The 14,106-nt window shown below is 42.8% G+C and overlaps 1 protein-coding gene across 1 annotated transcript; it reads right to left on the bottom strand.

Annotated features, from left to right (window-relative positions):
- Positions 1-8,617: 8,617 nt before the first annotated feature.
- Positions 8,618-10,738, bottom strand: LOC149367952 (uncharacterized). The gene is made up of 2 exons (XM_089568260.1): positions 10,675-10,738; positions 8,618-8,962 (listed from the first exon to the last, which is right to left on the bottom strand). The coding sequence occupies exon 2, from the start codon at positions 8,949-8,951 to the stop codon at positions 8,730-8,732; it is 222 nt and encodes a 73-aa protein (XP_089424386.1). The 5' UTR covers positions 8,952-8,962; positions 10,675-10,738; the 3' UTR covers positions 8,618-8,729.
- Between the last annotated feature and the right edge of the window lie 3,368 nt (positions 10,739-14,106).

Raw genomic sequence — 14,106 nt, 5'->3', positions numbered from 1 at the left:
GTGAAACTTGTGGGACTAAACATGCCTGTAGGTATGTAGGTTGCTTAAGGGGTGTAGTTTATCAGATACCCCTCACATGTGGTAAGGTCTACATTGGTCAGACGGGGCGCCGTTTAAATGAAATGTTAAGAAAGCATGAACGGTCGATGGGGACCGGAACAGGTTCTAATTTGCCGCTTCATTGTAAGGGCTGCGGTAATTGTTCGTGCAGACCCATCCTTGAGGAAACAGTGGTTGTAGGTAGAGGGCGCGAACGTGTTGCTCTCGAACTGAAGGAAGCTTTTTTGATTAAGAAAAGAGGCCTGCATTGTGTCAGTGATGCGTCGATCGTTCTGTACAAGGCTGAAGAAGAGTTTTTAGAAAGATTTGCATGAGTAAGCAATGATTGTACGGGTATGGCTTTCTTCTGCAGTGGTCGCTGGTATTAAATTTCAATTTCAATTCAATTTCAATTTATTTCCCAGAAGGTTCTGGTCGGCTGACTGGGCTAAAAGCTGTGCATGAACAGCTTGACGAGGGCCCAGCCAGCCGTTACAAGGCATAACAGCACACATTAAAAGAATATTTATATACATCGAGAAGCAAATAGTTGATACAACAATGAAACAAAAGAGTATCATGGATTCAAGTAAATGCAGTGAACATATAGTTATATTAAGAGGACACCAAAAATATTAATTCGGCAAGTAACACTAACTGCAAGGAAATATGCATACAATCAACTCAATAAATGACAGTAAATCTTATTTTATTAACGCTTTAAACGAGAAATTTGTTAAACAAACTGAGGAAAATTGGAGAGAAATTTTCAGCTAAGAGAAAGAACATCAGGTTACATCATTACAAAATAATTACGTAGTGTAGCTTTGGTAGATTTATTCGTGTCTTTGTATTTGTTGAGAATTGTGGGAAGATTGTATTCTAGTGTCTGCAGCCTGTAGTCTGTTCGAAAAAAGGGTACTAGCCATTTGTCTGTGTTGCGTGTGTTTACTGGATGGCTATTTTCTTTTAGCAGTGTGGTACCTTCTACCATTGATCTGAAGCTGGAAGGGAAATAGTATGACAACAGAATTCGCAATTCGTACATATTTTGAATCCTTACAACATTATGCGCCTGGAGAGCTTGTCGAGTATGACCTAAGTAATCAAGATTCGCAATCTGACGAATGGCTTTCTTTTGGAGCAGTGAAATTTTCTCTATGTTTGTTCTAGTAGTTGTGAGCCATACTAAGGAACAGCAATTGATGCGTGAGGCAAATAGCGCATTATATATCTGAAGTTTTATTTTACAAGGAAGAAAAGTGCGGCAGCGGCAGATTGCGCCTGTCACTGACGAGAGAAGTTAACTTTTGAACGTGTGAATCCAAAGTAAGTTTAGAAGAAAATGTTACCTCAAGTATGGTGTGTTCATGAACGATTTCAATTTTCTCACCAGCTCAGGTAATAACACCTTCAAACCTGATAGCCTTATTTTTTGGTCGAAATACGATCACTTTTGATTTTGTAGAATTGATTTTGAGTATATTAGCACCACACCACTTCTGAAGGGTATCAAGCAATCGGTTACATTTGATCATTATTTTAGTTACATCTACACCAGAGAATAGTACTGTGCAATCATCAGCATATATAATGAATTTTAAGGTCTTATCAATGTTTACAATACTGTTGATATACACATTGAATAATAAAGGGCCCAGCACACTACCCTGCGGTACACCTCTGATGACTGGTAAAAAGGACGATTGATGGTTGGCAAGATATACGCATTGCTGCCTGTTTGCTAAGTAGGACTGTAATAAGGATAGAGGCTTACCCCTGATACCTTAAGCTGAAAGCTTACGAGTTAGAATATCATGGTCCAGAGAATCGAAAACTTTACTGAAGTCGATGAAAAGGCTGACAGTTATTTGTTTCTTTTCAAAATATTTCACTATGTATTCCTTAAGTTTTAATAATGCTAATTCAGTAGAGCGTCCTTTTCTGAAGCCAAACTGTGCATTAGAAATTAGGTGGAACTTTTCAAAGAATTTGTAAAGCGGTCATATAATATCTTTTCAAATCCTTTTCCAAATGTAGGTATTATAAATATTGGGCGGTAGTTTTTTGGCACGTTTTTATCCCCTCCTTTGTATACAACAGACACCCGGGACTTTTTCATCGCATTTGGAAATTCCCCAGATTCAAGAGAAAGATTGAATATATACGTTAGTACTGGTGTTAGGTATTCTATAACATACTTGATAGGCTTAATTTGGAAGTTATCAATATCAAGGGCTTTGCTGTTTTTTAGTGACATAAATGTTCTATAAATTCTTCTACAAATAAATAAATGTTCTGTAATGTTCTATAAATGTTCTATAAATAAATGCTTGAATTCAGTTTTAATATGATAAAAGGTAAAAGGTGTGTTTTGTTTTTTGGCTTTTTTATATCACTTTCGTCTTTTCAGATTCCATTCAAACATGTTATTTTGGCCTTATACACCGCGTCACATCTTTCGTTGCTTTCCTTTTTGCTTTTAAAGAATCACCAACTCTCTAAACGCTTTTAACTCACCTCGTGTCAAAGGGTTTCTCTTATCGTTTTATCATCTTTTACCGACTTCTGACGTTTACAGCAGCTGATAAGGGGCGTGATGATTATCGTATATATTCTGTTTGTATTTCAATAAAAAATTCAGGTGTCAGTAGCGCGTCGTCCTGTCTTCTTTCTTGTGTTTGTTTTTTTGTGTTGCGCTAACTTTTTTCAGAAGCTATGCACCAACTCGCCCAGCAACAAGTTTTACTTGAGTACGCCGGAAATCTCTGGAAAAGCAGCAAACTGGACCGAGGTACCGAAGAGCACGCCGAGTAATCTGCGAGATACGGGGCGAAAACATCAGAGAAGAATAAAAAGGGCTTAAAAATCACGCATTTCTGCAACCGTGGGCAGAGTTGCGCTTGCAGACTCAAAGCGATACAAGAGTTGCTGAGATTTGCCGCTATAGGAGACCACTTCCGGTAACTCCGGTTTGAAAATTTTATTGCTATAGAGGTGTCATCGATGGGATAATGAAATTACTGCCTGGTGAGCGTTGCAGTCCTCCATTGTGGGCACCTGCTTAAATATTGTATCTCTTCAACATACTGCAAGAACCAAGAATTCTGTATCCTAGTAGCAACACCATTTATAAAAAAGAAAGGGCCCAAAACAGAACCCTGAGGCACACCGCTGGCTTTTTGGACATGAAAGATGCCTTACCTTTAATGCTCGCATTGCAGTACCTGTTTTGGATGTAGCTATGTATAAGCGCCTCGGCCGAAGCGATGGGATTAGAGAGAAGGAGTTTCACAGTCAAGAACGGTTGGTTCACTGCATCCGAGGCGTTACTGATGTCACAGCAAACAGCATCAAGCTGGCTCCTACTCAGGGCGGCAGGCGAAGCTTGCGTCATGCAACACAAGAGGTTGTTTGTAGTCGAGTGGCCAAGAATAACGCCGCGTTAATGGGGAATGAGGATATTCGAACCTAAGACTGACACAGCCTTAAGTGGCCTTAGTTCAAAGATACCTGAGGCTATAAATTGAGAAACTGCCTTGTAGTTACCAACGTCAGTCGTTGCGCCTGCCTTAAATACAGCAAAAACACGTTTAAAACACGTGTTTGACGGAACATGCATGACCACAGACAGTTTTTAATTATTAACGTAAGGAGAGAAGTGAATATAGTATATAATAAATATTATGTAATGTATATAGCATATTGAGCCGCCGCGATAGCTTGGTTATGGCGCTTGGCTGCGGACCCGAAAGACGCAGGTTTGATCCCGGCCGCGGCGGTCCAGTTTTCAGGGATGCGATATTTTCATAAGTGGTTGATTAGCAGACGAGGAGTGCATACAGGATTAATGTTCACGGTTTGTAATTTGTTTAGCAACGTTTCGATTGTCTATATAAATTGTTGCCTAACACGATTAGATCTGGGTCTCAAAACAACCCTTCTTTCTTGTCGATGTGGTGAATGTATGAAATATGCGTGCGTGTGTTGGAGACTTTTACCGTCACCACGATACAGTTATTGTGTTATTGTATAATAGAAATAGTCTAAGCTCGTGAAGGTAAGGCAGTTCCCTCAATTCCACGTGAAAAAGAGGGTAAAAGAACTTCCCTAACAAATTATTGAAAGTCAACCTCATAGCTCTTTTGTGAAACGTATACATTTTCGTTTTGTTTATTCGCCTTGTCGTACCTCAGATGATTTCGTCACACCAAAGTTGTGCTGTGATTAATAAGTTATAAATTACCATTTCAAAGGGAGGGGCACTAACCTTTAGTTGCGATAATGCACCAGTAAGGGAGGCAATATTTGCTTCGATGTGATTAACGTAGTCCGTTTAGGATTATGAGCTTGTAAACAGTACGCCCAACGATTTAATCTAGTTTACTGCCTCTATCGAGGTCATACTGTACAGTCTTTGTCAAAAGTAACCAGGCTGCATGGTTTGCTTCTAGCTCGTACAGTGGAGCCCTTACAGCTTCCCTGAAGCTGAAATGGTCGTTAAAGGTAAGGAGTGGGGATCTTCTTACCTTCCAACACCTTTCGAGCTTTAGGAAAGCCACAAGGGCTCCACTATACAAGCTAGAAGCAAACCATGCAGCCTAGTTACTTTTAACAAAGACTGTACATGACTGATGGGAGTGAATTGACAAGGTGTATTTTTCGCAATTAACAACAGTAACAACTAAGGCGTGGTTTGTGGCAGCTTTCATGCGAGCACTGAAAATATTGGTAGATGATGCTTATAGCTAACAGTATGGACAACGCAGCGAGCTATGGAAAGAAAAATGATAGGTGTAACGTTAAGAGATCGGAAGCGGGCAGAGGGGAGAGAACAAACGCGGGTTAACGACATCCTAGTTGAAATCAAGAGGAAGAAGTGGGCTTGGGCAGGGCATGTAATGCGAAAGGAAGATAACCGCTGGTCCTTAAGGGTAACGGAGTGGATTCGAAGAGAAGGCAAACGTAGCAGGGGACGGCAGAAAGTTAGGTGGGCGGATAAGGTTAAGAAATTTGCAGGAATGCGGTGGCCGCAACTGGCGAAGGACAGGGTTAATTGGAGAGACATGGGAGAGGCCTTTGCCTTCAGTGGGCGTAGTCAGGCTGATGATGATGATGATCATGACGGACGGAATTCTCTGTAACGCAGAGGTCAATCGTGATGTCAGTTTCAGCCGGAATGCTTTTGGTTGAATGTGAAGCGTTTGTACTCACATGTATAGCATTCAAACACTGCTGGGAAGTGCAAGAAAGCTGAGTTTTTTGGAAAGGCATTTGTATAAAAATCTCCCATAGGCACGATTTCCATTCTGCATGAACGCTTAATTCTATCAGGCGTTCTGTAAACTGAAAAAAACACGTTCAGCGATCCCAAAGGGTTCCGATGTACACGTACGCCATAATACTGCTAAGCTAAATAGTAAATGTGCTCATTTAAAACGTGTTATTCAGGTAGTGTTCTATACAGATTAGTGGACGCGCAGGCTTAAGAATGCTAACACCCCATTTCTTTATCTCGAAAAGTAGACTGAGGCTCCAATCTAGGAAGCAGTGATCTGACGAAAACCATGTCTCCCTAATAGCGGTACATCAAAGCCATGCTTTAAAACCAAAAGCAACAAGGTTATCTCATGAATCTTATTTCTTCTCGCTGTGTTGTTAAATTTTATTTACTCCGTTCGCTATATTACAAAAAAAAATGCATTTGATGCGTCAAGAACATATGAAATTCACCTGAAAAAAAAAAAACAGATTATTGCAACGTGCAGCGATCTCTGCGAAAATGCTGCCATTTCGCTTTGTATACAACTGCGCACATAGTGTGCCAAAAGTTTTAAGCAGAACTGTTCCGGCCGTTACCGTTAAAGCCGCGTAGGAGGCCGCGCCGTTACGTCGGTTCAGGATTTTTTTCATGAAAGGCGCTTCAGGACGATTCGCGGAGTCATTTCTTTCTTTTCCTAATGACGACTCGTAGCACTTGCACTATTAGTGGCTTTCGTGTTGCGTCGCTCGTGCAACCCCATTAAAGACAGCGCGGAAGAATCTCGGCAGGCTAATCGAAGCTTTACCTTGTTTGCATCACCTCTGTGGCTGCACTACAAAATAGCTTCCTTTTTTCGTGACGCTTTGCGCTGCGACGCGCATAGCGTTACACTTTCCTTACCGTGTTTGCGTCAGCAATATGCATCGCCATCCGCAGCTTCGGTACGCTCGATACCGTTGCGATTTTATCGCTAAAACTTTCGCGAAACGTTCATCCCGTTTGCAAGCTGCATGTTACGGCGTCAAATTCTTGCAATGCCGACTGCTGACAGAGCTTACCCACACATTTCTAAGAATTCGCAGTCAAGCCCCAATGGGCTCAGTGGTCGAGTGACGATCACTCCAAGGGCGGTTAGGCGGCGGCTGCCTGACATCTGGCGCTCTTCGATTTCATCGTCGCAAATAAACAAAACAACGATACCGAAAGTAATTTCTTTTAAATTAGCCCTGAGCCCATTGCCGTCGCAGGCAATTTAGTTTTGCCAACCCTCATGTTCTTATGACTAAATTCTTTTTCCTTCCCATAGACGTCTACAAATATTGTTTTGCGCAAAAGGAATTTCCCTCTAATAAAACTGCACTGTGCAAACATGGTAAGTTCGCACACTCGTTTGTTGTATTCATGCACGTTCACTGCGGTTTGAGCAAGGTTTCGCATTTTCTCGAAGCGTAACATTCTGAAAACAAATCTTTACCTAGTAAGCAGAACAATAGGGAACCAGAGAGGACAAAATAAAATTAAGAAGAAGACATGCCATCCTTCGGGATTCATCCCGTGCAAAACGGGTGTGGTATATGAACTCCCTGTTTCCTGTGGCAAGACCTACATAGGTCAGACAGGGCGTTGTGTAAACGTGCGGCTAAAAGAACACGAGAAATCGCTCTCTGGGTCGAAGTCCTCGCATTTGGTTGACCATTGCCAAGAATGTAAGGAGTGCAAGCCGGATTGTGTGCCGGAATGTGGCCCAGTGTGCAAGAAAAAATGCAATCCACTTTATGCGCAGGCTGAAATTCTGTCACATCATAAAGAACGCCTCCAGCGCGAAATTACCGAGGCTTTTTACATTTCGCGACAGGGAAATTCATGCATAAGCGCACCGTCCATTTCTTTAACAGAAAAAGAGCTGGCATACCTGGATCACACGTGGAATTAATATCTTTTCCTTTCCCCCCCCCCTTTTTTTTTTTTGGTATTTTTTTTGGTATTTTGTTTTTTTTTTTTTGGTATTTTGGTTTCGCCTTCGTGATTGTGATCGTGACCATGAAGTTTCCTGTTTTTGCACCCTTTATGTACCTTTTGCACCCTCAGCACTCTTCAGATGTATCGCCCTCTAAGGTTTATCTTGACCATATCATGTTTGTTTCTTCTTTTTGATTTACTTCACGAGATGGGTATATATGTTATGTGTTCTTCCATTAAAGTTTTAGTTGCGAAAAAAGCGCTCGTGTTGTGTCTTCACTCCTTCTTTGTCCTCGTTTTTGGCGCTAAACTTCATCATGGACAAATCCTTGTTTTGCACCTCACTCCATCTGCAATATCAGGAAGTATCATGCCTTGATACTACGCGTGAGTTGGCATCATTTTTCAGGCAAATCTTGGGTAATCATGTCGTAGGCGCCGGGGCAGTAGGCAATGTATATATGGGACCCGGATACATCAAACTGCTGTTTATATGGAACTGTCAGGACATCCCTTGGCGAAACGAATGGCGCTATTCTTCGCGATTATAGAAGTCCCGTTTAGCGGAGCATTCGATATACCGCAGACCGGCTGCATGCCCCTGCAAGTAAGTTCTCGTAGCAGCGCTCTTCGGACACTTCGTTCGCCGAAGATCTGTCCGCTGCGCAGCCATGGGCACCTGCTAGAAGTCCTAGACCTCTGAAACAGCTTCATACGGTGAACATGGGGGGTGCTCGAGGGAGCTTTTCGGTCTCTTGTTCTTACTTTGCACCCACAACGCTCTCTCGTGGTGAAGCCAACCTAGCTAAAGTCAAGTGGAGGGCCGCGCATCGAGTGCCACGGTTGCTTTTCTGCCCAAGATGTTGCAAAAGCCAACTGAACCTTAATTTTATAAAGAATATTTAATTGGTGGTTTACTGGTAACATGATTCGGGATCTTATTAGAGTGGCCGGCTCCAAAGCACCGTCCTATGCGGCTTCGACGCCAAGCAAGTTAAGCCTGGGAGCGGCCAGGGACCATTGTGTGGAAAGCTAGACTCAGGGCAACATGTCACTTCAAAAAGCAAAAGAAAAGCGTGGGTGCAATGCATTATTCATTATACGTTATGGGTAAGCCTATCTATTATAATTTTTATTTGTAGAGTAATAGAGATGTCGAGCGATTTGGCAGTCCCCGTAAAATTCGATATATCCGGTTCGTGGGTATATTTCTCTCTTCGTGAGTTTGTAGTAAAATGTGTGAAATCATTTGGCCAGGCGGAGTCTTTATGCCTCTTTTCGTTTTGCAGCGACAAATCACTGCCAATTTACGTAGGAAAACAAATTCTGAGGACCCTGGAGACCAAGACTAGTTGGTTAAGCGGAAATAAATATTTATTTTGAAGAATCATAAAATCAAAGATGTTGCCGCATTCGAAGATTAGTCGTAGTTGTGACAGGCTTTGAGCGATGGTCTAAAAGCTCAACTTCAACCATAGAATCCTCGGCCGAATCCACCATAGCCGCCGAATCCACGTCCGTATCCGCCGAAGCCACGGCCGTAACCTCCGAATCCGCGGCCGTATCCTCCGAAACCGCGACCGTAGCCTCCGAATCCGCGGCCGAAGCCATACTGGGCGGTTGCCAGGCTGCACAGGGCGGCCAGCACCAAGAGGGCGACCAGGAAGGACTTGCTGCTGACGGCAATCATGGCTGGATTTCCTGGGCAAAGAAAAACATGCTCTGTTAGCAACGAATCTAACGCGATCAAGAAAATCGAGCTGGCAACACAAGAACAGCAACGTATTAGCTCCTGGAGAGCAAATACAAGCAAGTTTAACACTTCAGAAGACGAGACTTCTCGCCTTCGAAGTTAAAATAACATCCGCTACTGTTGAGCTTCCCCTAGCTCAGAGCTTCTTATTTTTCTGTCTGTGGCTCAGTTGTCTTGTCAGTGCTTAATTTCTTGCTGACGGCACGTTGCACATCAGTTGAGAGTCCCAATGAGTCACGAATTCATGTGAACCGAAAACTACGAGTGTGTCATATCAAGCTCACATATTCTGGACAAATGCTTTTTGTTTCCGTGGCTGCCACCACGTGTTTCACAGCGCTGAATATTAAACACTACCATGGAACTGAAAACTTTGATGCGCACATTTTTTTTTCCTGAGGCGTTCAAAACTAGCTGGTGTGAGAGCAGGATGTATAGCGCAAGTGAGGTTTTCCAACGCTCGCACAAGGAGAAGCCTTTAGATTATGAACGTCTTCACCCGCTATCTCAACGCATCCCTTTATTTTGCCCTTCATCACAAATGAATAGATTCCATATGAGCTTCGTGGTGTTCATTGCAAGGGGCACACATAAGCCACTAAGTTGGAATGTCCAAGGCAGTCAGGCATGCGGAAGCTTAAAAACCCATGCAACACAGATAGTCGTGTCAATGACCCCTGTGTCGTTTGCTCGTGACTTCTGCTGGCGGTTGCTTCACTCTCCAATTGTTTTATTTTTAGTGCAAGCTCTTGTGTTCAAAGAGGTATTATTTTCATGGGCAATTTTTTTAGCGGGCTACCGAAGCGTTGTCATAGACTCCTGAATACACTTAGTTCCTCATTTAAAGCGTGCTTATGAAATCACAGAATTTTTTAAAGCGAAATTTTAAAAAGAAACGCTGCCATACGATATAGGGATATGATGATTGCAGTAAATGGAAATTTATAGATGATACGAACCCAGCCAAAATTATTTCGCATTGTCTTTAGCATGACACTGTAGTATATAGGTATCGTGTATAAAAACACGCTACTGGAACACGTACTTTTTTTATGACTTCAGCTCCAGCCAACATGACATATTTGGCTTAGCTTTAAACGAAGTCATCTGCAAATTCTTATGTCATGTCTCAGGCCAATGCAGCGTTTTTGATCTATTTTGTCCTGTGCTACATACAGTGGGAAGCGAAAGCCTCCAAGATTTTTGAAAAAAGCGCAAAAAAGACACGGACGACAGAGATGTAGAGGGTATTAGCGCGCAATTAGTGCACGATAAAGGCGATAGGATCTCAATTAGGCGGTAGCCCCCAGCCATAGTTGTTGAGCAAAAAGTTAGACTAATGTAGTTTCGATTGTAGTAAGAAATTAGGCCATAATGCTCGCCTAGATCGCTTCTTATGCGTCCTCGAGAATTTGGTTCCTAGTATAACGTTGGTATTTTATCCGACTCTCTGTGGCGAAACCGCGGCACGAACTCTCAAGGTACGGTTTCTCGTACTGCTTGCTAAATTCGTGAACACAGACAACCATTGCCTACCTGATGCAGCGCCAGCATAAGACATAACTATTTTCATAGATGAATCTCCTCCGCGCAAAAAACCAGCGACATATAAAAGGGCTTATAGAAATAACTTTCCAGGGGTTACAAGACCCGTGCTTACCGGTTGCTGCTGAACGCACTGGATGCACAGAGAGGTCTGTGTTCACTGGAGGTCCGCTGTTCCGTTTATATAGCGCCTATCCGCTCAAGTGCCGACGCGTCCTTCGTCTCCATTCTGTGAGCGGAGAGAGTGGGACGATTTACTGGGAAAGCCTATTTCACTTGACGCATGCGTCCTGGCGAGGGACTTTTCGGAAGCGTATTTAAGACTGCGTAAGCGTGGACGGTGAGAATACATTCTCAGTTTTCCGATCAGCGACAGATAACACCCGCCCAGTGACCTTGAAAGCAAGTATTGCGGCCTCGGCTTCCTGCATAACCTTCCTGTTGTACGCACAGCTATGATGAAAGAGTGCGAAGGGACGGGCGAGGGCAGACGGACGTTTCTTGCGGAGCCGAGTAGGCGTTGGTAGCAGCCGTTTTACTATGCTCTGGCAATCCTCCTAATGAGAAGCGTCTGGGAAGCGCGCATTGTTTTCGCATTCTCACGCAAATAGAGGAGTTTTCTGATTCCTACACCCTCTAAGCAGTCGGCAAGGTTAAAACAGGTTTGGGTGGGTTTATGGGGTTTAACGTCCCAAAGCGACTAAGCCTATGAGAGACGCCGTAGTGGAGGGCTTCGGAAATTTCGACCACCTGGGGTTCAGGTTGCAAATGAAAGTTGTGAGCACATATTCAAAAACTCATGCTTTTTCTCGCCAGCAAAAAACACCACTAGCGATTGGCAGCGATAAGGCAGCCAATATTTTACTCACCCTGTATAAACGCTGCAATTATTTCACTGCCATCATTTGCCAATAACCCTGTCATAATATGACAATAATGGTAATGATATATTACTATTATTATCATTATGATACCATAATTGTAATAATCAATCAATCAATCAATATTTTCCGTGCAAAGGAACAGCCCTACGTTCTTCGTGTTGGTACACTTTTTGCACACACAAAAAATGAAGAATCATTTTCACACATAAAACAATAATCAGGACCAATAATCCAAGAGTCAAGGCGATACAAAAAATGCAGCGGTTCGACTCAGACAAGCCGAGTTTCACCCAGCGAAAGCTACATAAGCATGACTAAACATGGTCTATCTTATTTTACATCTTTTATTGTTTCTTAATTCCCCCCCCCCCCATCTTCACAGCCGCTTATGCTTCTTCATTCATTGGCTTGACCGAGACAAAGACTGATCGATGGTCAGGCCCACGCCAAATACTAAGATCTTGACGCCGTTGCCACTGCCTGACCAACGGAACGTGGATGGTTGCACATGTAGAAGGATTCTTAAGCGCTCTCTCCTTCCTGCATAGAGGCTATAAGTCAAGCACACAGCTGTGGTTATATATACCTCCTACCTGACGTCACAACTGTGATTGAATCACCGGACGCAGCCTGATTACCACGTAGTTTTCTTACTGCCTCTGCACAAAACTTGTAAGGTCAAAACTGAATGTCAAAGTTCAAGATCAGTTTGAAGTCAAATTTCGAATGTCAAGATCAAGCTATAAGGTGAGTTTGAAGGCGTTACTGGAAGGCGTTACTGATGTCACTATAAGCAGTATCAAAGTGTCTCCTACTCAGGATGGCAGGGGAAGCATGCGTCATGAAGCATAGGAGCATGTTTGCAGTCGAGCGGAAACGAATAAAGCGTTCTTGATTTGGAGTGAGGACATTTATTTATTTATTTATTTACAATACTGCCAGTCCCAGCAGGGACCATAGCAGGTGGGCGAACAAAAATGACAAACATGATAAAATTTGAGCAGTGCACTCTGGAATTTAAAAAAAAGTGAATACAAATCAAACACAGGTGAACAGAAAGGAACAAGCAAAATAAAAGAAAAGGTAAACATTAGCAAGGAAAAAGAAAAATACAAGTCTAGGAGTCGGATGGAGCATTGCCATAAGGAATTCAATTAGAGCACATGGGAACACAGCAGCGGAAAAAATAAGAGACTTTCTTCACGATTAATTAACAATCTAATGAAGTGATGAAAGACGGTTGAGTATGTCAGTGAAACTGCTTTATTCGTTAATTGATAAGGATTCTATCCGTGACGTGAACTGAGATAATGTGGTTGCAGTTATGATTGAGGGATCAAGGCGATTCCATTCTCTGATCACGAGGGGAAAGTACGAATACATGAACGTGTCGTTATGGCATGAGTATTCTGTTATCGCGCGTGCGTGTTTATGCCTCGACGGGCGTGATTGCTAGAAAGATATGTATTTTGATACGTCTATCTTGTAGTAGTTGTGCATCAGGTGAAATAAAAATTTTAGTCGTGCTTGTTGCGCTCTTGATGATAGCGTCGCTAAACCCGAAATAGCCGCGAGGTTAGTTGGTGAATCTGTGCGCTTATATTTGTTGTGTATAAACCGCAATGCTTTACGCTGTACTTTTTCTAGTTTTGTTACATTAGTCACTGAATGGGGGAACCAAACTGTGTTAGCGTATTCTAAAACTGGTCGAACGAAAGTAGTATATGCGAGAAGCTTTGTCGATGTGGGTGCAAGGCGCAGACATCTTCGAAGAAAAAATAGTTTGCGTAATGCTTTCGAGGTTATGCTAGCAATGTGCGCGTCCCATCTGAGGTCAGAAGTTAGTGTGATACCTAAGTACTTATGCTGGTGAACTTTCGTCAGTATTCTGCCATTAACAAAGTACGGAAAATCATAAGGCTGCCTTTTTCTTGTTACCGTCATGCAAACAGATTTAGTCGTGTTTACCGTCATTTGCCATGTTTTGCACCATTCGGTTATTTTGTTCAATGAATCGCTGAGTGAAATGTGGTCTTCGTAGCTGTTAATTGTTTTATAGATAATGCAGTCATCGGCGAAGAGTTTGATGTTAGAATCGATATTGTTGGTTATGTCGTTGATGAAAATTAAAAATAACAGTGGCCCCAACACGGATCCTTGAGGTACACCTGATATGACGGGTACTGTCGCAGATTCCATGTTCTGAAACAGTACGAATTGTGTCCGGTTTGATAAGTAATCTGAAATCCAATCTAAAATTTCCCCATCCCCGATGGCACCCCGTAACTTTGCTATTAATTTGTTATGACAGACGCGATCGAATGCTTAAGAGAGCCGCCGCGGTGGCTCAGTGGCTATGGTGCTCGGCTGCTGACCCGAAAGACGCGGGTTCGATCCCGGCCGCGGCGGCTGGAATTTCTTTGGAGGAGAAATTCTAGAGGCCCGTGTACTGTGCGATGTCAGTGCACGTTAAAGAACCCCAGGTGGTCGAAATTTCCGGAGCCCTTCACTACGGCGTCTCTCATAGCCTCAGTCGCTTTGGGACGTTAAACCCCATAAACCAAATAAACCAAACCGAATGCTTTAGAAAAGTCCAATAATATAATGTCAGTCTGGCTACAGTTATTGATGGCGAATGCAAGGTCATGTACAACCTCTGTAAG

This window comes from Amblyomma mixtum, chromosome 1 (assembly GCF_055824585.1).
Source record: "Amblyomma mixtum isolate Tamu chromosome 1, ASM5582458v1, whole genome shotgun sequence".
Taxonomy (NCBI): Eukaryota; Metazoa; Arthropoda; class Arachnida; order Ixodida; family Ixodidae; genus Amblyomma; species Amblyomma mixtum.
The sequence above is the reverse complement of the archived record's forward strand: the minus strand, read 5'-3'. Positions and strand labels throughout refer to the sequence as shown.